Source organism: Prinia subflava, chromosome 7 (genome assembly GCF_021018805.1).
Source record: "Prinia subflava isolate CZ2003 ecotype Zambia chromosome 7, Cam_Psub_1.2, whole genome shotgun sequence".
In the NCBI taxonomy this organism is placed as follows: domain Eukaryota; kingdom Metazoa; phylum Chordata; class Aves; order Passeriformes; family Cisticolidae; genus Prinia; species Prinia subflava.
The window spans coordinates 26,650,272-26,670,561 of NC_086253.1; the positions used below are offsets into that span (position 1 = coordinate 26,650,272).

A 20,290-nucleotide genomic window follows, 5' to 3' on the forward strand; every position below is an offset into this window, starting at 1 on the left:
TTACTAGAATTTTACTAGATTTTTAAGTTGCACACAAGCATTCAGGGAAATAGATACTTTTGAAATGTGGAACATGGTTTTCCATGTCATGTATTTAGTCATGTCTAACAAACATTGTTTGAAGTCTGGTGAGTACATTTAAATGAGTAACCTTGCAATTTTCTCCTACCATATCTGACTTTTCAATTCAGATTAAATTATATTTTTAGAATTTCTCTGGTTATCTGGTGCACAGAACATAAGCCAGTGTAATGTAAAATGGTCAATCTAATTCATACAAAAGAATAAAGAACAGAGATACAGGCAAACATCATATAGCTTCTAGGAAAGTGCATTTCTGAAGTGAGAGGAATTCTAGTGGAGCCCACGTACAGTGATCATGAATCCTGCCACTGGAAACTTCTTCTTGGTTCCTTTATTTGTACACCATAAATTCTATTTCTTCAAAATGTTTTAAAAGAATGGATTAATCATAAGATTATTTATTTCAGCCATCTTCTGTGTTTTAAATTTCTGTCTCCATCCTGCAGTCAAATGCTTATGTCCTAATAACCCAGAAATAAATTTGAAGGTACTTCAATTATTTTTAATTTGAGAGGAAATATGTTCTGTAAGATATGAAGTGTTCTTTAACCCAGTCCTTTGATGGTCTGACGTGCCATAAATCTTACAGTGTGTTAGCTATAAATATAACATGCAGTTTGACAGCTATGTTTGATTTCAGTTCCCCAAATGATTCTGAAGGAATAAAGAGAATCCATTTAGACAGGAGCAAGAAACTCCAGCCTTTTATCTACCTCACTTTTGGGAATGTAAATTGTATTTGTTAATGAACAACTAAAGGAAAATCAGCAGACAACAGGAACCTTTCAACTCTCTGACAAAATTTTAGAACTCATTAGCAAAATCCTTTCCCAATCCATTAGTCACAGGTAAAATCCTAAAGGCTAAAAGGGTTCATTGTTTCCTGATGTAAAAGGTAGTTCTATTCTGGCTGATTTTTATTCTTGTCAGTTTTAGCTCAAACACTGAAGCTCAGAAACATTGACAAGGTCAGTAGTGTGCTTTAACTGAGTACAGCTCAGTCATGCAAGTGTATGTATATTCTACCAAGACAACTCAAAGTAGTTGCAAAACTTGTTCTCCAAAGACACTTCAGAGGTAGGCAGCACACGTGGTGGAATATACTCTGAAGTCACTTAAAATGTGAGGATCACGTTAAATGAAATAAAAAGCAAACACCAACAGTCTTGTCATCTGTAAGAACTCAGGCGTCTGACATTCAGATGTTGTGTAACAACCAACATCAATACTCAGCCTTAGTATGGCTGCAGATGAAGTCAAAGCAAATAGAATGGAAGCGAGATCAGCTAGGGAGTTTATTTTATGTAAAATATAAACATGTTAACAGGAGAAAATACTGTTTTCTTATGTTACAACCTTAATAACCAACATGATTTTTATCTTACAGTTCTGCAGGTGGCGCAGGGTTCAATTACAAGTACATGATGATTAAAAAGAGCAGATATTCATCTGTACACACACACTGAGTATTGTATGCTGTACTAGAAATCCAGTTGTGTCCCCAGTTGTGTGCCTCATAATTTTGCTACCTCTTAATCCATTTAAAAAACTAGCACAAAATTTAAGTAGTTTTATTATGATTGCATTGACAAGGTAGAGAGAGACTATATATTTACAAACAGATACATGTATTCAAAACCTCTGAGAAAAACCAACCCTTTTCATATTTCATCCTCTTCTCTTTCTTCTTCCTCCTACCCTACATTCATATTCATACAGGACGTGGTGGCTTTACTTCTAAAGCATCATGATAAGTTATGGAGCATGTGTTAGGTCTTTTATCATGAAAGCCACTGAGACTAGAAAATTGTCCCCAGGAAAAGCACTGGCACCTGTAACGTGGCTGCCCTGATGTTGCTCTTGCTGTTAGAGTGAGAGTTGAGAGAGGAGTAGGAAACAATTTACTATATGGCCAGAGTCTGTTGTGGGACATTTCAAACATGAACACCATTGCAAATGCAAAGCTGAGGTTTAAGCTCAGCCTCTTCAAGGAATGTATACCTATTAATGAGATTTTGGGGAGTGGGGACAGAGGGTTGCAAATACTCATTAATTATCTACTGCAGCAAGCAACATGTTTTGGTGAACTGCAAGATGTCTTCACGAAGGACTTAGTCCTGCCACTTTGGAACCCTATAAGAAGGGTCAGGATTATCTGCATGTCAGTCCAGCTTCTCCTACAAACCTACTGTGCTATCACAGAAAAGTTACTTACTCTTTCATATTCTTACATACAGTGAAGTTGCCACCTGCAACAGCCTTCATCAGAAGCATTAGGCTGTTAAATTGACTGCTGTGAATGGTACACACAAGTTAATTTGTTTTACATAGTACAATAGTCCCAGTCTTGATAACCAAATGAAACAGAATTTATTAAAGAATTATAGCAACTCTGAGACCATGAATAAAGGGAGTTATTTGCAGTTTTATATTAAATCAGTCAGGCAAAGCCAGCAAGCAAACCTCCTAGAGGGTTAAGAATCATTAGTATGTAAAATGGTGTGGGTTTAGCCAGATGGTCCCATCAGGTGGGCACATACCTCCTGATAGGTGTTATTTGACCCTGTATGCAAAAGAACTGTGTTATCTGAATAAATCTTGTAGACCAGTTCAAGCAATCTCTTTGAAGTAATGCATATTAACTGGAAAGAAATTGAATAGGTGTCTATTGAGGCTTGCCAAGGGCTATTTACATAGTAAGGACCATGTTAAATTGAGAAGAAACACCTATCTATCAGAACAGATGCAACAGGAAAATGTTCTGGTCTTTTCATTGATCAAAGAAAATACAATATCTAAAGCACTAAGAATAACCCTTGCATTAAGAACACAGAAAGTCAGTGACTTTCTGATAGGGACACCACAGATGCTGTCCTCTAAAAAACATCATTTTACACAAGCACTTATCTTACTTTATTATCTCTTTGCTTTATATCAGCCCAAGCAAAGAGAATAAAGATGCAAAAATTTTCTCTCCTTGTCAGCACACACACAGCAGCCAAGAATGGTTGTGGCTCAACAGATTATTCACAGTTGAGACTGAACAGAGCACTGATAAAATGACAAAGAGAGCAATACCTGTATTATCAGCTGATTGGCAGCTGACTCTGTCTGGTGAAAGAGGATTCTCCTGTAAGAATTGGAACTTTTCTAAATTCTAGTCATTGCTAACTGTGTCCCAGATTGAAGTGTTGCAGCCATCCTCAGATGGGTCAGCTGGCGGAGAACACAAGAGGCTGTGAAATGTGCAAAGTGCAGCTCATCAGGTGCACACTGGTGTGTGCAGCAGACACAAGTAAGTGCTCTGTCCTTTTTATACATGGACAAGCCTGTATGAAAATGCTTGGGTCTTCCAATTTTACAACCCAGCTAGAACTACAAGCCTAAAAATGGAAATTGGGTTGTAACTACAGATATTGGATCACAAGGAAACAGCTGCAAAAGCAGTAAGACAAAAAATATTAAGCTGATTGGAATTTCACAAGATTGACATTGTTGCTTAAAGTGCTTGGGTTGATTACATTAAAAAAACCCACGAAAATACATAAAAATTAAAGCAAAACAAATAGTATTAACCACATAAGTTATTATACAAATAGAGTAACAGACCAACAAAAGAAAAATAAATTAAAACAAACCCTTCTAAAAGACACTAGCAAAGAACAGATACACAGCAAAAACTTATTAAAATGTCTAGTATTCATTCCGCTGTAAGACACTGCTCACAACTATCAGACACATGCAGCAAAAAAGAGATAAAACAAGAAGGGTCTGCTTTGAGAGGCATCAAATCACTGGCAGCTGCAAGCTGTCAGCGTAGGGTGCCAACTACATGATGTTGGAACAGATGAGTGACTGAAATGTAAAGTCTGAAGATAAAAGACAGGTTGTGGTAGCACTTTAGGACCCATGGTGTAAGGTGAATTTCAGTTTAATTTTGCTAGGTCTTTAATATTTTAATTAAACTTGATATGAAGGAAACTCCTACTGCTTTGTTTTCTTTACTCCAACTGCTAAAGGAACAAGACTTTACATACATAATCTAGTACTCTGGGGTAAATAAATTGTTAAAATAAAATTGACAGGAGTAACTTTGGACCTAATTTCCAAAAAGTGTTCTGTTTCATTGGTATGGCTTTTTCATCACTCCACTCTTCTGCCTCCCTCTTCTATGTCCCTAAATTAGAAATTCCATAAAATCCCGACAGCCTGTTCTTGGAAATATCAAAGTTGAGTTCAGAGCTCATCCTCTAAGGTAACTGATTCATCAGCACTGTAGTGGTGTGGAAACACGGCACAAGACATTTTTTTTTTCTAAGTAGAGAACATAGTAATAGTATTTATAAATGGACAATGCATCTCAGCAACAGCATGGGAAATAATTGAAAAACTTTAATTGTTGTTAGGCCTAATATACCTAGAACCTGACACCATAAAATACAGTCATTTTAGGGAAGCACAGAGTAGTATTAGAGATCTGTGCTAGCATTTTGCTTTCTAGCTGCAATCTGAAAAGCTTTTATGTCTTAGGCATTTTTCCATTCCTTCATAAGGGACTGGAAATCTATGCATAAGCATAAAAGAAATGGGATTATGCTTTATTTAATCAACTAAAATACTTTACACCATATGATTGTTCCTGAGGGGATCCCAATCCTGCAAAACTTGAGTGAATGTGCTTAATTTGACAAAGAAGAGCTCCTCTGCCTAGACTGGCAATATTCATACAGCTGTGACAGCTTTTGGACTGAAGTCAAGATGTTCAACACACTGGAGACTGGATCCAATTTATAGAATTGTGACCACAACTTTGTTAATCAAAAGAAAATGCTCCCTAGTTCAGCTAGTGTTAATATGAAGTGTGTATTCCACAGTATTTCAAAGCTGATGTCAGGCTCCTGATGCTGGACTGGCTTGATACTAGTGCTGTGATCTTTTCATGGGCTTTCTCATACTTTATGAAACAGTTTGTTCTAGTAATTTTTCTCTCAATAACTTACTGCAATGATCTGTATGTTTTACAATCTAAAGCTGTCTTGCAGTGGAGAAAAGCAGAGAGTATTACCCTGTTTAGCATTTAAATATTAATTCAAACTATTAACATTTTAAAAGCCTATTTTCACATAAGTCTATTGAAATAAGGAAAATGTTTCCTAAAATTGAACTGATCTAAAAATTATTTTTATGAAAAATTACTTTTCATATAAACATGAGCCCCGAAGATCCAAATTATACCTTAAGAATATCTGTTTTGCTGAATATTTTAAAAGTAAAGGATGCTGTAAGAATGTTCAGTAGTAAACTGCGAAATACAGACCTTTGGACCAGCACTGATTAATGCTGATTTAGAAAGTGATTTTGTTCACAGTGAAGAAATCTTATTCATTTTAAAAGGCCAGTCATTTTTTATACAGAAATTCTGAATGTTTATCAATAAATCAATTAAAGAAAGATTTGCAGGTTTAGCTTTTCAGTGGAAAAGCTTCAGGGTCTTAGTGGGACTTCAAGTCTGCTGCAAGATGTCTGTCTTCTATATTAGAGACAGAACACTTCATTCTAACATCAATAAAAGAATAAGAGCTGCATCCTAATTATGCTTGTCTTGAGCCTGCATACCAGCCTTCATTCATGTGAGTGATCTCTGTAGACACTACTATCATTCACTTAAGTCCTTTAAGGTTACATTCTATGTCTGTTTTCTTGCATCAGTATAATAACATGATAAATCACAAATAATCTTAGCTGAAAAGTCCACTTCTGTTTCTCATTCAGTGTAGAGTGCTACATTGCTTTAGTTTACAAAATGGCCATTGATAAATCCAACTGAACTTTGGATGATATTACAGTAGAAGCTACTTCATTTTCACCAATATTTCACAAAAGATATTTCATGTTCACAGTAGAGTACAAAGAAAAACATTATTATCTTTTCTACAGAAGACTCAAATATGAGATGTAGCTGCACTTTAAAAGCCATTTCTTGAAATGGAGTGTTGGCCATAAAGTGTCAGGCAGGCTTCTTAAAGAAAAGGACAAAAAGCAACATTGTCTGATAAATACATAATGAGTAAATAAAATGTAACAGTAGAAGTATATTTTGTGAGATGAGAATATTTCCTAATAAATACTAGAACCAACTGTCAGTGTCCATGTAGACAAGAAGAGTGTTTTTGCTGTTGATGTCATTGGAATAGGACTTTGGCTACAGAAGTTCAGGAATTGTGTAATGGAGTGAAAGTGTCAAACTGAACAAGGTAGTTACCCAGCATTACCACTGACTCAAGCCACTATCAATCCCTTCTCAAACCCTATTGATACTTTCTTCGACATTTATTGTTTGCCAAATTCAGGTATTCAGGTGAATTCTGAAACTTTATTAGCCAGTGCATGACAAGTGCCAGCCAAATTCACCCAGGAAAATCACAATCTAATCCTTTTGCACTAATTTTGAAATTAAGCACTCCAGATCTCTATCTGTTTCTGTGGTGACAAAACTCTGTCAAATATGACCAAAACATTAAGGATGATATATACATGATAGCATGTACACTAGTGGTTGCTATGTATTCTGTTTCTCAGAAATGGACTCCATCTTGAGAAATTAAAATTAAAACAGATACTTAGAAAATTGCAGGATCAAGATGTGTCTTATGTACAAACAATGCTTATTTAAATGGACTGGATTATTTCAGTCCTGATGGATATGTTACATATAAGCAGTGTTGCAATCTTTGCAAACTCCAAGTAAACCATCTATGGTTTTAACAAAAAGATCAATCTTTACAAAAGCAATTTATCTCTGTACCATATGTGTGATCTTACTCTCTTTATTCCAGTGCTCTCTGAGTACTGAAATCTCACCTCATCTGTACTATCTCATCACAAAGTGACTGAACATATAGAATTACTTAGTTCCAGTGTAATTTAAATCCCTCTATGTGAATTTTAGATCTGTGGTTACACACTGAAAGTTTTGAACAACCAAAATTGAAATTATTTCGGAAGAATATCTTTTCTGCAGCACAGCAATATGTAAAAAAAAAAAAATCCCTATACAACCACAACCCAAATCATCATGAAATTGATTTTTTTTCCTTAGACTTAAAAGGGGTAAGTATATGTCAAGATGTATTTAAAGGAATGCTTTGTAAATCAACACACTCCAAAACCATCTAGAAAGTTTTCAGTAATTTTGCCCTAAATGTAATGAACACTTTCATATAAAATACTACTCTAGCTGGATAGGGTTTAACAGTTGACATCCAAATCTGCAAATGTTAGTCCATATAAATTCCACTAAAATCTGACTTCAATTAGCTCTTCAATCAGGCTTAAAAACTACAAACCACCCCCCACCCCCAAACGAAAGTTCTGCAAGTCAAAAATGGACGGTTATAGCCAGCATCACATAGACCATTGAACAGGAGACAGTTGTTCAACCATCCAAGATGTGGTCTGTGTAAAAGTCACTTCAGGGGAGCCATCACCTTCTTTTGCATGCAGCATCCTTGTGTGTAATTATCACAGTTTGCCAAGTCACTCTCTTGACTGATAGAATAAAATATATCCAGACTCTGAATTTTTTGATATATCAGAGGTCAGACCATAGAATTCTTCAATAGCTTGAGCATCTATTTTCTGCAAAATAAATATTTTTTTTCAATATGCTATTAGACAAAAAAAATAGCAGACACAAATTCAATGACTGTATGAACAGAAAAGACATATTCAGTTATTTGTTTAGAGGTAGCGATTAGCAAATTCTGTTTGCAATTTAAGCAGTGAAAGGGTAAAGATTAGGGGCTGAGCCTTGCTGATCTCACTCATGAAAGTCATAGGCATGTTTCTGTCACTGACCCTAACTGAATTAGGCTTTTTCCAATAACAGAGAGACTCCTTGGAATGCAGTGATGAACACTGTTAAAAACATAAATGTGACCATGTGATCCCATCTTTCTCAAGTTTTCAGAAAACTTCTTCAAGACTTGCCCCATCCAGCATCCCAGGGCTTAATTTCCTTACCTCTTGGGAAATCAGACTTGAAACCTCAGTTTTGCCAGTGTGCCACAATGACATGAAGGGTTTGCATAACAATGAATTTCAGAATGCTTAGACAGAATCTGCAATAGCTGTGGGACAGATTCTACTCTAATCTATATTCAGGAAATCCCAGATCAACAACACAATTCAGACTTTCTTGTAACTTCCCTATTCAAAACTGAAAATTCTACAGCAATGCCAGCTTTACCTAGTTCAATTTTACCAAGTGATAAGGTTTTAGTGAATTAAATTGATTTTATTAGATCTAGAAAACATTCAAAATTAAACTCTTAAAGTCTGGTATTAAAAATATTTGATGTTGCTATGAAATAAAAAACCCTCTGATATTGACATAGCATAGACTATAGGTTTAATAATTTTGTTTACAACCTTTCTTCCTAACAGAGTTGAAATAAACATTACGAACAAACTGTGGCTTTGCAGACTAGTAATCTCTATCCTGTACTGGATCAGAATTTTAACCCCAAGTAGAGAAGCAAAAATTAATACAAAAGTTGTGCTCATGACCTTCAGCCTACTCACCTCTACAATGTCATCATCAAACAAGAGCCAAAATCCATGACTTTTCACAATGGTAATGTAATGCCCCCGGTTCGGTCCACTAGAAAGCAAAACAAAATCCCAAAATATTAGAATAAACTACTGAATCCCTTTTGATAAGTCACATTCCTTTATGAACGCAGAATTATAACTAAATATTATGAAAAACTTGGTAAATCCACCTGTGGTGGTACACTACACATTTAGTCCTTTCACCTTTTTAACTTTTTGCAAAGCTAATCAACTGAAAGCTAAAGGTGTTGTTTTCATCTGTGCCAGGACCATTTAGCAAATTATCCTATAGAACACTTAACACATTGCTCATGGTAAGCATCAAAGACTTTTAAAAACTAAGTATAGGGGGGAAAGTTGACTAAGGTGATCTGTGGTGGGGCCTACATGATGACAGCTTTTGGCCCTCACAGAGTCATGGCTCCCAATGTTTTTAAGGGGTCTTGTGAGGAAGGAGGTAGTTTCATCAATTTAAACCAAACTTGTGACTTTTGGACACCTGAGACATTATTTCTTAAACAAGTATTGATTTACAGTGAAGGAGGTTGACTAAATGGTTCAGCCCAAGACACATGCAAGTCCGTGCAGCATCAGGCTTTAAGCCCTGCTTCCCATTCTCTCCACGTTTTGTCAGGGATAGCTCTGCCCTTGGCAAACAGCTGGCAATAGCTTGTGATACACATGAAAGTGCAGTACCTTCCACAGTGAACAACAACAGCTACCAAGTCGTACATCCGATCTAGGTTGACGGCATCGCCAGAGGTGTTGAAGAGACGCAGCTCCAGAGGAAACACTACCCTGTAAGACAGCTTCGTGTACCTGTGCAGCTGCTCCATGTACTTGAATCTCTTGAGGTGTAAGGCAAGAATCATTGGCAGTTTTTTTACTCTCATCCTGTGAAACCATTAACAAGGCATATGATAAACACCTGACCAGTTCAAAGCCGTTCTCTTCCCTCAATAAGCAAATGTCTGCATTACAAAAGCGCTTTGGAAGTAACAACAGTCAACTAGAAGTAGCTTCTAGACTAAGACACATGCCTTTAAATCTGTCTGCAGGTTCTCTGGTCTACACAGAGAATGCATTTGGGACATAAGGTTTCTAGGTATTTAAACAAAATAAATATTAAGGAGTAAGTTTGCCAGAGCCCAGGGTGGGCATGGTGAAACAGCCGACTCTTAGCTTACCTCTTCTGTGCCTCTTGTTTGCTGCAGCAAGTTTCACAGTAGTATTTCTGTTCACTACATAGCGTCTCTGTGTTACTGAAGTCTCTGTAAACAATCATCAGTTCTGTAAGAATTTGAATACACTTGCCCCACCTAGGCTGATGAACCGGAACCCTAAAGACACACAGGATGAAATCTTCACCCATTCCTGTTTTCCAAAGCATCTGAAGCAGCTGTACTAGGGTTTGCAAATGGAATTAGGGTATCTGGCTGCTATGACAAGTTATATTAGGAGCTGAGGCTCTCTACATGATACCAATGAAAGGTCGGGTGTCTCAAAATGGGACCCATATCTGGTCTCTCATATAAAGGGGCTGCCCAGACTTGGGTATAATCACTCAATCCATTCTGTTTCTTTTTAAATTATTTGCAGAATGAAGCAACTTTAGGCACACTTCTGCCATCCCCAAATATCTCACATTTTATGGTGTTCTTCCATAAGAGAGGTTTGAATCCTCTTACAAAGAAGAAATAAAGTGAACTTAGTTTCCTGCATCCTCTACCTTTAGAACAGTCATCCAGAAGTTTTTAGATAATACTTTTTCATTTTCTAAAAAAGGAAAGAGGCAGCTGGTGTAGAAAATTTTGTAAATCCTGATCAAGTAAATACACTTGAAGACATTTCTGGAGCTGGAGCTTTTGAAGTGACAAAGGCAGTGGAAGGCTGGTTTGATAGCACCTCTCAATTCACAGAAAAGGTTTGCTGGAAGTCACTGTGCTGATACACTTTGGAGCAGAATTTTAGGTACCTAACACCACTTAACTATAAAAAAAAAAAAAAAAAAAGTAATAATTTTGTCACCTCTCATGCTACATTGCAGCTTGAGCAGGTGTTTTGAGAACTGTGAATGCAGATATAAGCACCTATCTTCCATTTTAAACACAGATTTTCCTGTGAATTTGGGTCTTAAATATATATACATATCAGAATTTTAGAAGTGTCTTACTGAGTACCCCAACCTTGTACCCGACAGGCTTCTGAACGCCAGGGAAATTCAGACCCATTCAGAACCAAATAAATTCCCTTCTACCACTGCAATTCACATTCATGAAGGCTGAATTCACACTGTCTGCAGCTTCAGCCTGCTCTCTCATTAGGCAGCACCAGAATTGTCTTAGAAGGCAGAGGGAGGATTCTGGATGATTATTTCTTCCAGACATCATCACTACAGGGGTAGGTGGGAGAGCTGAAGACTATATAGTTTGCTAGGGGATAGATTTTAGAAGTTAATGACTTAACTTCATAAAAGTTTAAGGTTGACAGAGCATGACAAAGAAGCACTTCATATAACCGCATAATATTTTTAATAAGTGAGAATCCTTTTACTGATCTATTTTCTTTATAAGGTCTTAACACTAAGGAGAAAGTGCTGAAAATTAGGAAAAAATATATCTTCTGAAAGATAAGTTACAGGTAAACTTTGATCATAAGTATTATTTTTTATCTAAAAGAAAATAAAGCATTATCACTGGGAAGGATTTGCTTCAGTGGTAAACACTTATGTCAATACCTGATTTCACATTTGAACTTCAATACAAAATTAACCAAATTCAGACAATTCCTCTGTAAAACATGGTAGCCTTTCAGGGAATTGTAAGTGAAGAGTTGAAACTTTAGAAAAAAATTAAAGATGAGTTATATGTGCAGGGAACATAAAACTCAGTAGAATGTGCCTTTGAAAGTTTTAGGCTGGCTGTTAGAGAAAGAACCTGATGTTTATTTTCAAAGCCTACAGTCTCAATTTAAAAAAAAGCAAACAAATTTGAGGAATTTATTAGTTTTCATCCTGTCTCAAAGTGAAGCAAGGAAATAATGTTTATATAACATGAAAAAAACATGTGCAGATGGTAGAAATTTGATAGATATTGGTTTGTTCTATGCCAAGTCTCCCATAAAAGTTAATTAAACTCAAGGAGTTTCTGAATTCCTTTTAAAATGTCCTAGTTATTCTGATGCTATTAATATCTATTATTAGTATTATTTATTATTAGTAGTAATATTTGTTTGTTTATTAGCAGTATTATGGTATCTAATATTAGTAGTACTAGAAAAAAATGTTTCACTGAAAAAATGGTTAGGCACTGAAAAAATTGCAGCTTCAGTAACTCTTTCAGAAACCGAGAATTTTCAGCATGGCACTTCTAACAGATGTTGAACAGTTAAAAACAACAGATCACTGACTGCAGTTCACAAACTCTGCATGTGCAAGAGCCACAGCCTTGCAGAACTCTTCCCTAGACCTGCAAAACTAGTTTCAAGAAAAGTCTTGAACTAGTTTCAAAATGTATTCAAGATTTACTAACTTATCATTGACCTTGTGCTTCTACAGCCTTTCTGCTACAGTGTGAAAGATGCTTTCTCTTGTTTGTATGCATAAATAATATTAATTTTGTGTTTTAAGAGATGGGAGAATAATTAATGTAATATAAATTATTACACAAGTCAGGATCGAACTGGTTGGTAAACTTTGTAACTCCAAATGGAAATAAAAACAATGGATATATACTATATATGTTATTGGACTTTTATTGCTTCAGGCCCAGCTGTCTATCCTGTGGGTTTAGACTATGCCAGAGGCTTGTATTCTTTCTGTTCTTTGGACATCTTATGCACACAAGGACCATCTGCAGTGGTAAAGAGATTCATTATACTTTAATGTTATCTTGCACAGCTTTTCTGTATTTTACCTTTTAAATGCAGCAGCCCTTAAAGCTATTAAGACACAGCAAGACAGTTTTTAAAAAGGAAACAGCAAAGATTGCAAATAGAGGAATAACTTGGATGTTCCTATCAAAAGAAACCACAAAAGCACTTACATTTTGCTTAATAATACATAATACCAGACAGTAATAAGAGGAAATTGATATTCTAACTGAATATGTTGTCTAAACAGAGGTAGAAATGTTGCTAACATAAAACACAATCAGAATAGATGAGAGGTGATAACCCTCCTCCTGTTCAATCTGTAAATAGTGGCCTGTACCTCCTACCCCAAGAAAAGAAAAATTGGGATTTTGCTTTCCTTTATTTCCAAAAGGAGCAGTGGCTAAACTTCAAAATGCATGTCATGCTGTTGGAGTAAAGGCACTACACTGGAATAAAGAGACTTAGGGCATCCACTCTTCTCAGGATTGTATAGATCTCTGTTGGAATATTGTGCCCTGTTCTAGAGAGCAGCACTTGAAGAAAGACAGAGTTCAAGAGAGAGGTCCAATTGGAGAGAAGGCTGAAGAGTAATGAACATATGTAGAGATTCAGAGAAGATAGCCTGAGAAGGAGAAGTTGAATGACCTTAGGCTGTTTAAATGGAACAAAAAGTGATTACATTCTTCTTGTATGTAAAAGGCTACTGTTAAGGGGAATGGGGGACAACCCCTCATTTATGTCTAAAGTACACACGGCAAGTAGAAATAGGCTTGAACTGAAGCCTGAAAGATTCATATTACACAGCAGGAAAAACTTAGTAGTAGTAAAGAACGGGAAGGACTGGGGTAGACAGTCAAGATAATACTGCTAAAAAGATCTTCTGGAACAGCTTGGATAAGCATCCTCTCTGACGTGAAGGTAGGGGCTAACCTCTCTGGAGTCACTTTCCACTCCACCATTCACTTGTTGGTTGCAGTTGTGCAGATGCAGTCCTTCCACATCTTAAGCTACAGCTTAAGATTGTACTGTCTGTTCAGTAGAAGAAGGGCGACTGGTATTTCTTACTGAAGTACTTACTCTGCCTTTGCATAAAATGGCCGTTCCCAACAAAACATTTCCAAGAAGATGAAAGGTCAAGAATGTAAATAAAAAACTGGAGAAAGCTGAAGAACAGATGGTAACTTCTATACAGCAGCAGTTTCTAACACGTTCACCAGACTCAGCTGTAAGATGTCAGAGCTCAGTCTCCAGTACCACAGAACCAAATACCAACCCAGATTAGAAAGGACCTCAAAAGGCACTGCAGCATCCTTGCAGCTCAGTGGGATTTCAAATTGACTTTGAACAACCTAGGGAAAGGCAAGTAATACTGGCAAGTTCAGGGTAGTGGCTACAGTGAAGGACTCAAAAGTGTGCAAACAAAAGCCTGTAGTACCAATAATGATTCAACTACTTGTTACTATGAAGAGGCAAAGACACTACAGGAGAAAAAGAGAATGCACTGCTTTCCAAAGCCGCTCTTCGGTTTGCTCACTTATCACAGGGAGGCTAATTAATGCAGTGTGGACTACTTGAGGGCTAAGAATTGCTACAGTATCCTATGGGAGACTGAGCAGAAGCTGAGAAGGAAAAAACCCCTTAATTTATAACAGAAGTTACTTAGTATAGTTGTCGTATTCACAGAGAAGTCACTGCTTTCTGATTCAGGAAAGAGTTAGTACCTCACATTCTTTCTCTTTCTGTAACTCTCACCTTGGAATGACACACCAGGAAATCCCTCCTAGGAATTCCAGAATAACTGATAAATGCAATTTCAACCTTGATAGCAATTTTGGAGTTTGAAGGAGTTTGACCAATTGATAATCATCACCTTAGAACAGCAACATATTGGTCTTAAATATAAGTAGTGGTTTATTTGACATTGTATTAATGTCAAAACTCTGGATGTTTTAAATCTCTCAGAATAATCACCCATGTAAGACTGAAAATTTTTTTGATGTCTACAATTTTTAAGTTAACAATATACTAGGAGCAGAACAGAAATTTAGAATAAAACACTTCACATAATTTTAGGATGAGACACAGAATAAGAAATTTCTGATAATAAAATAGACTTTTGAAGTATTTTGCCCTTCATGGATTCTAGCACACATTCTGCAAAACACACACTTAACTTTTAATAGGCATATAAATCCTAATCAACAAAGCACTTGTGTAGAAGCTTAAAGATAAGCACATTTAAATCTCTTTGAAGCCAATTATTATTCTGCAGGAATTCTTCCAGACAACGATGCAATCAATTATTTTCCCTGAAAGTTCATTTATTTTCCTCTTTCAAATAAATACATTGAAAGAGAAAGTGAGTAAAGCAAAGTACATTAATGTATATTTTGTCATTAGAGGAAATATCCAGTTTAAAGTCTTTTTCTCGTGCTTAGGGTAAGTTCAAATCCAAATGTTATTCTACTTCTCTTTTCTATACCTACTAGACCTGAAAAATCTAGCAGCTAGATATATCTGCCAAAAAGATGCATTCATTTACCTTAGACAGTGTGTAATCGATGTGTTCTGCTCCACATCAACAGAAAGGTCAAGAAAATCTTCATCTTTGCTACTAACCTGTTGCAAAAAACATACATGTAAAACAGAGATGTCATACATCTAAATGCTATTTATATCTTTAGCAAATGCTAAAGATATTTATTACTGTAGAAATTGCTCTTACATAAAAATATTAATTTCAATGCTTTAATTTTTCTTTTAGTTCAGTGTGACTAATGTTCAATGTGATATTTATTATTAACTCTACAAATTTCATATAATTTAACTTCTGCCTATTCCACTTATGCAACCCCACCAACCATTGGCCATTAATGACAGCCTACTGTTCAGTAGAGGTGAACCATCCTCCCCTATATTATCTGAGATTGGTCCATTACCAATGTTTCCTTGTTATGTAACACAATCTACTTTCTTTTTTAATCAGAAACTTGTTTACCCTTTGTAAACATATTACAATAGACATTTACATTTTATTCTTACAAAATTATTTCCATTATTAAGGATGCAATGAAGATAATTCCCAAATACATTTCTGACACAAAAGTCATACTTAACCATGTTATCCTTTCTCTCTAGTGAGTATTGAAAAGGGTGGGTTTACACTTCTGGTTGACACAGCCACATTTCCCCATTGGATATTGTTCCTGGTCAATATTTTGATTAAAAAAATTAAAAGATTAAAGGTAAAAATGGCTCAGTGATAATATTTTGCAAAATCATTTTGGTATTGCCAGTCTTTTTTTTAGATGGAACAAGAGGAGAAAAAATTATAATGAAGAGTTTTTATTTTAAAAAATTAAGTCCAAATATCTTCAGAATGACAGACCCTGATTTTTGCATTCAAAATTATTTTTCACTAAGTGTTTAATCTCAGTGGTGAAGTAATATTAACAAAAAAATCAACCAAATGGCTAATTCTTGTAATACTTCAGCTGAGTCAAAAGACTGCAGAATTATCTACTGCATATGAATTCAGTCATATTCATAACAATTGTTTTATAAAATGTTGCATGAACATCCCACATTTTGCCTCCTATGACTGCATTTCCTTAGAATAACTAAATCAGATGGGAGAATAGTGAAATCCAAGTCGAGAACTTCTGTGAGGGGATGAATTCATTGTTCTCATAGAAGTCCCTCATGCTCAGATTTTTGCAGTTCTGTGGATGTGATAGTTATGTACCACCTTGAGATCATATTTGTGTTATGTCAGGGATCCTATAAGCTTGGTGAATGCAGCCTATATCAGACCTGAATGCAGAGAAACATCTTTGGCTGGATTAATTTTGATATTATCGAAGATGTACAGAGGCATAATGCACACTCAACTGAAATGAACAGCAGCTCTTCAAACAAAAATCCTGTTTGAGACATGATTTGACTCACAGAGGACAGGAAACCACAAAACTGGCAGTAATTGACTGCAGTATAAATATACAGCTAAAATTTGAAAGATAAAGCAACAAAGCTTCAGAGAACATTGTGTCTCTACAGCTGGAACCAGAGCTCTGTCAGACACACTGAGTATCATGAGAACTTGAACACTTGAAAAAGTACTTGGCAAGTACAGTGCTTCTTCTGGATGCCTCAAAGAAGCTAGGAATTCTGTTATTGATTTCTGCACATCAAATATTTACTGGAAGGGAAGATGAGCTACTTAGAGCAAGAATAACTAAAGGTAGCTGGAAAACCAGATTCAAACTGTAGTCTCTGCAAAAATAAGAACTGCTGAAATCTGAATGATTCTTCATGCACTACTTATGAATATTTTAGCAAAGGAATAACTTCTAATCTGTTTCACTGTTTTCCTAAGATTTCAAGTTACACTAATCCAAGGAAAACAAACTGGAAAAATATCCTGAGTAGGACACCGTATTTCTGTATTCAAAAGAAGCTACAGACAAGTTACATTTTCCATAAAGCTTCATCACTTTGAATTACAAGTAGGAAATTGTGCAGTTATGCTGTTACCCAAGGACACATCCTCACTTCACCACGGTTTCTCTGAGTAAACACTAGATATTGATCAAGAATTAGGCCACAACTTCTTAGAGAAGCTTGTCAGTTAAAAAATAATTCTAACCTTTCACTTATTTTAACTTGCTATTACCCAAGGTTTTATAACTGAAATAGATTAAATAATTAATTTACAGTATCTCTCTCATGTGTTCACTTATACAAGCCTGTTCCAAACTTGCTCCAACATCTTTTTTCATGTTGACTATCATGGTACCTCTTCTCTTCACCATCCTCCTCTGACCAAGTCCCTGGAAAAGCCATATATATTCTCTTGGAATACAGAGCTATTCTTTATTTAGATTAGAAAATACCAGACCATGTCCTTTTATACAGCTGGTAGGACCTGGGTAGAGTTTATCTCACCAAACTTCAGTTGTCTAAACCTCAGCTTGCTGTCTGAAGATACCTTCTCTGGGCACTTTCTCCCATCTTAATGCAGCTAATCTAAAGTTGTGTTTTCTCTGTGGAAGCCCATAGTAGCAGCACTGATCTGAGTAAAAGTACATCGTTCTTAGACCAGATCAGTTTGTTAGGCCAGTTCTCAGCATTGCTGCACCAACAATTGCAACAGCTTAGTAACCACATGGAGCCAGGATGAGCTGTATGGAACAAAACACTGGATACTGCTAAAAACTTTATTTTATGAAACAGCCTAGAGACAGATGGAGAGAGTTTCCTGCACAATCTCCATCACCTGCAGTTGAGAAAACTAGTTCATCCTTGACGCCTATCAACTTTGCTTTAGCAAGCAAAGGTTAGGTGACGTTAATTCCAGTCTTTGTGGAAGGTCAGTGTCACTGTTGTCCCCAAGGGAGATTTTTTTCCTGGCTGTATTACTCTTTCATACAACCTCACAGGAACCATTTTAAAAAATTATTTCTTTTCTCTTTCAATAGGAGCATGTGTTTGAAAAAGACAGTAATCAATAGGAGACTTGCAATCAGGTTTCCCAATTAAAATTAGTTTTTACTTATAGGTCAAACATAACAGATTTCAAACTGACATCAGCCTCTAGAAAATACTAGAGAGATAAAGGAAAACAGTTTGTTAATAATGTTCGAACCCTCTGTACACCTGTCAGACTCTTAAGATGGAATTAACATAAATTCATCTTAACATTTCACTTATTATATGAATATGATATGAATACCTTCTCTCACAATTTCAGTGATAAGGAAAGGTATTGATTCACTAGCAAGGATTTTAACTATAGAGATATGTATCAGGACAGCAAAACCTGGCAGAGATTAGCCAAGTAATGCTTAGAAAAATAAATTTTTAGAAAAGAATATACTCACTTCAAGAAGTAAATTCTACAGGAATATCCACAATTCTCAGATGTCTGAAAAGATTCATATATTTATATATACAAAAGGTATCTACCTATTAATGGGCAACAACAACAACAACAATCTACTCCAATGCTTACGGTTTCACAGTTCAAACATCTAGTTTCATTAGTCAGTGTTCCCTGAAAAATCTCATGCACCCAGGTGAGTTCTTGTTTATTGTTCTCTTCAGCTTCATTCATGTTGCCATTTTTCAGTTTCCCATTTTGTTTTTCCTGTTTCTTCTCCTCCTGCAAAATGTCTGCAATGGTGTTCAGCAGGTAATTTAAAAACTCATGTGCGTCCTGCTGCATGTAGTTGTCAAAGAGATCTGTGAAGAAGAGAGTCAAGATTTGTACAACTGAATCTCCTTTCCTGCAAGAAAGAAAATTATTTTTTTCCAAATACTTGCACTGGCCCTTGCTCAGCAAAGTATTTGGAATCATCCCAAAGAACAGTTTTGCAGCCAGTCCCCTTAGCTTCAGTGAAGCCATTTTGGGAGAAAGCTTCATCTCAAGTAACTTTAGCTGTCCAGAAAGTTACACTCACTGGAGTTGGTTGTGTAGGCTCCCATTACAGTCAATGAAGAAAGCAAGAGTGTGACTCACCCTAAATTATTTCCTTATACTAGACACTGCCTAACTTTAGTCAGCACTGACTTCCACCCACATATTTCAAGTCCACTCAAACACTTAGGAACATCACAGAGTTTTGACAGTAATCCACATGGCTGGGAAAACTGAAGCCATTGGATGCTGACACATACTTGCGTACTGTGTCTGGGATGGAGCTACCTTCCCTCACCGTTGCCCACAGGGGGCTGTGCTTTGTAGGTGTGACTAAAATGGTGGTGATGATGTACCAGTGTTTCAGGTGATGCTGAGCGGCACTCACACAGCACCAAGGCTGTCCCTCCAACCCTCATCCTGCCCAAAGGCTGGTAGGATGGGTGTGAAAGAGGCTGGGAAGGGGACATAGGTGAGGCAGCTGACCCAAACTGGCCAAGTCATATTTTATGCCATGTGACTTCATGTTCATCACTAAAATCTAAGAGAAAGATGGACAGGTTTTCATTATCAAGACATATCTCTTCCAAACAAACTCCTATGCATGCCAAACCCTATGTCCCAGGTAGTAGCTGAAAATCATGTGTTGATGGGTAGTAGATAATAAATCTCCTTTGGTTTTCCTTTGTTTTTGCATATAAATTTTGGCTTTTTTTTTTTTAAATTAAACTACTTTGATATCAACTCATGAGGTTTTTTCCTCCTATCTTCTCCCCCTGCCCTGGTGAGACGAGGAATGAGACAGACTTGGTGCGCACCTGGCAGCCAGTCAAGGTTAACTCACTTCAGGCAGTAATAACAACATCACCTATCAAAGCTAATTTTTTGCACATAAGTCTGATGAGAAAATACTTGTCCTGTTCAATACTAAATGCTTGCAGGAAGAGGGAAAAATATCTCAATGAAGATTTAGTACAGACTTCACCAGTAAAGGCTTAACTTGCCCACCACATCAAAGAAAAAAAGGATGTGTGTTCTGAAAATGTGTATTTTTATCCCCCTGCCCCTGAAAATGTTCAAGTGGATTTCCTCAGAAAATATTGTACAGAAGCCTTGGTTTTGTAGTGTCTAGCCTGGACATATAAGGAGGGCAATACACACTGACTCTGGCCCTAATTTAAAAAAAGCTGAAAACATAAGATCCAGTCTTTACAAGTGATCCCCAACAGTGTAGGGGCATTTATCACTAGATGACTCAGAGTTAACTTCTTCATGATTTCAAATCTCTGCTCTGAAATGAAGAGT

At 36.4% G+C, this 20,290-nt stretch overlaps 1 protein-coding gene across 2 annotated transcripts in view; it reads right to left on the reverse strand.

Annotated features, from left to right (window-relative positions):
• Positions 1-1,360: 1,360 nt before the first annotated feature.
• The window catches only part of USP46 (ubiquitin specific peptidase 46), a 35,192-nt gene continuing 16,262 nt past the window's right edge, over positions 1,361-20,290 (reverse strand). For both annotated transcript variants that reach the window (XM_063401927.1, XM_063401926.1), the window contains 6 exons: positions 18,581-18,810; positions 15,113-15,189; positions 9,885-9,968; positions 9,394-9,591; positions 8,668-8,746; positions 1,361-7,722 (listed from right to left, as the gene is read on the reverse strand). In XM_063401927.1, the coding sequence (XP_063257997.1) occupies positions 7,621-7,722; positions 8,668-8,746; positions 9,394-9,591; positions 9,885-9,968; positions 15,113-15,189; positions 18,581-18,810 (770 nt within the window). In that variant the 3' untranslated portion in view covers positions 1,361-7,620. The remainder of the gene's footprint in view (positions 7,723-8,667; positions 8,747-9,393; positions 9,592-9,884; positions 9,969-15,112; positions 15,190-18,580; positions 18,811-20,290) is intronic.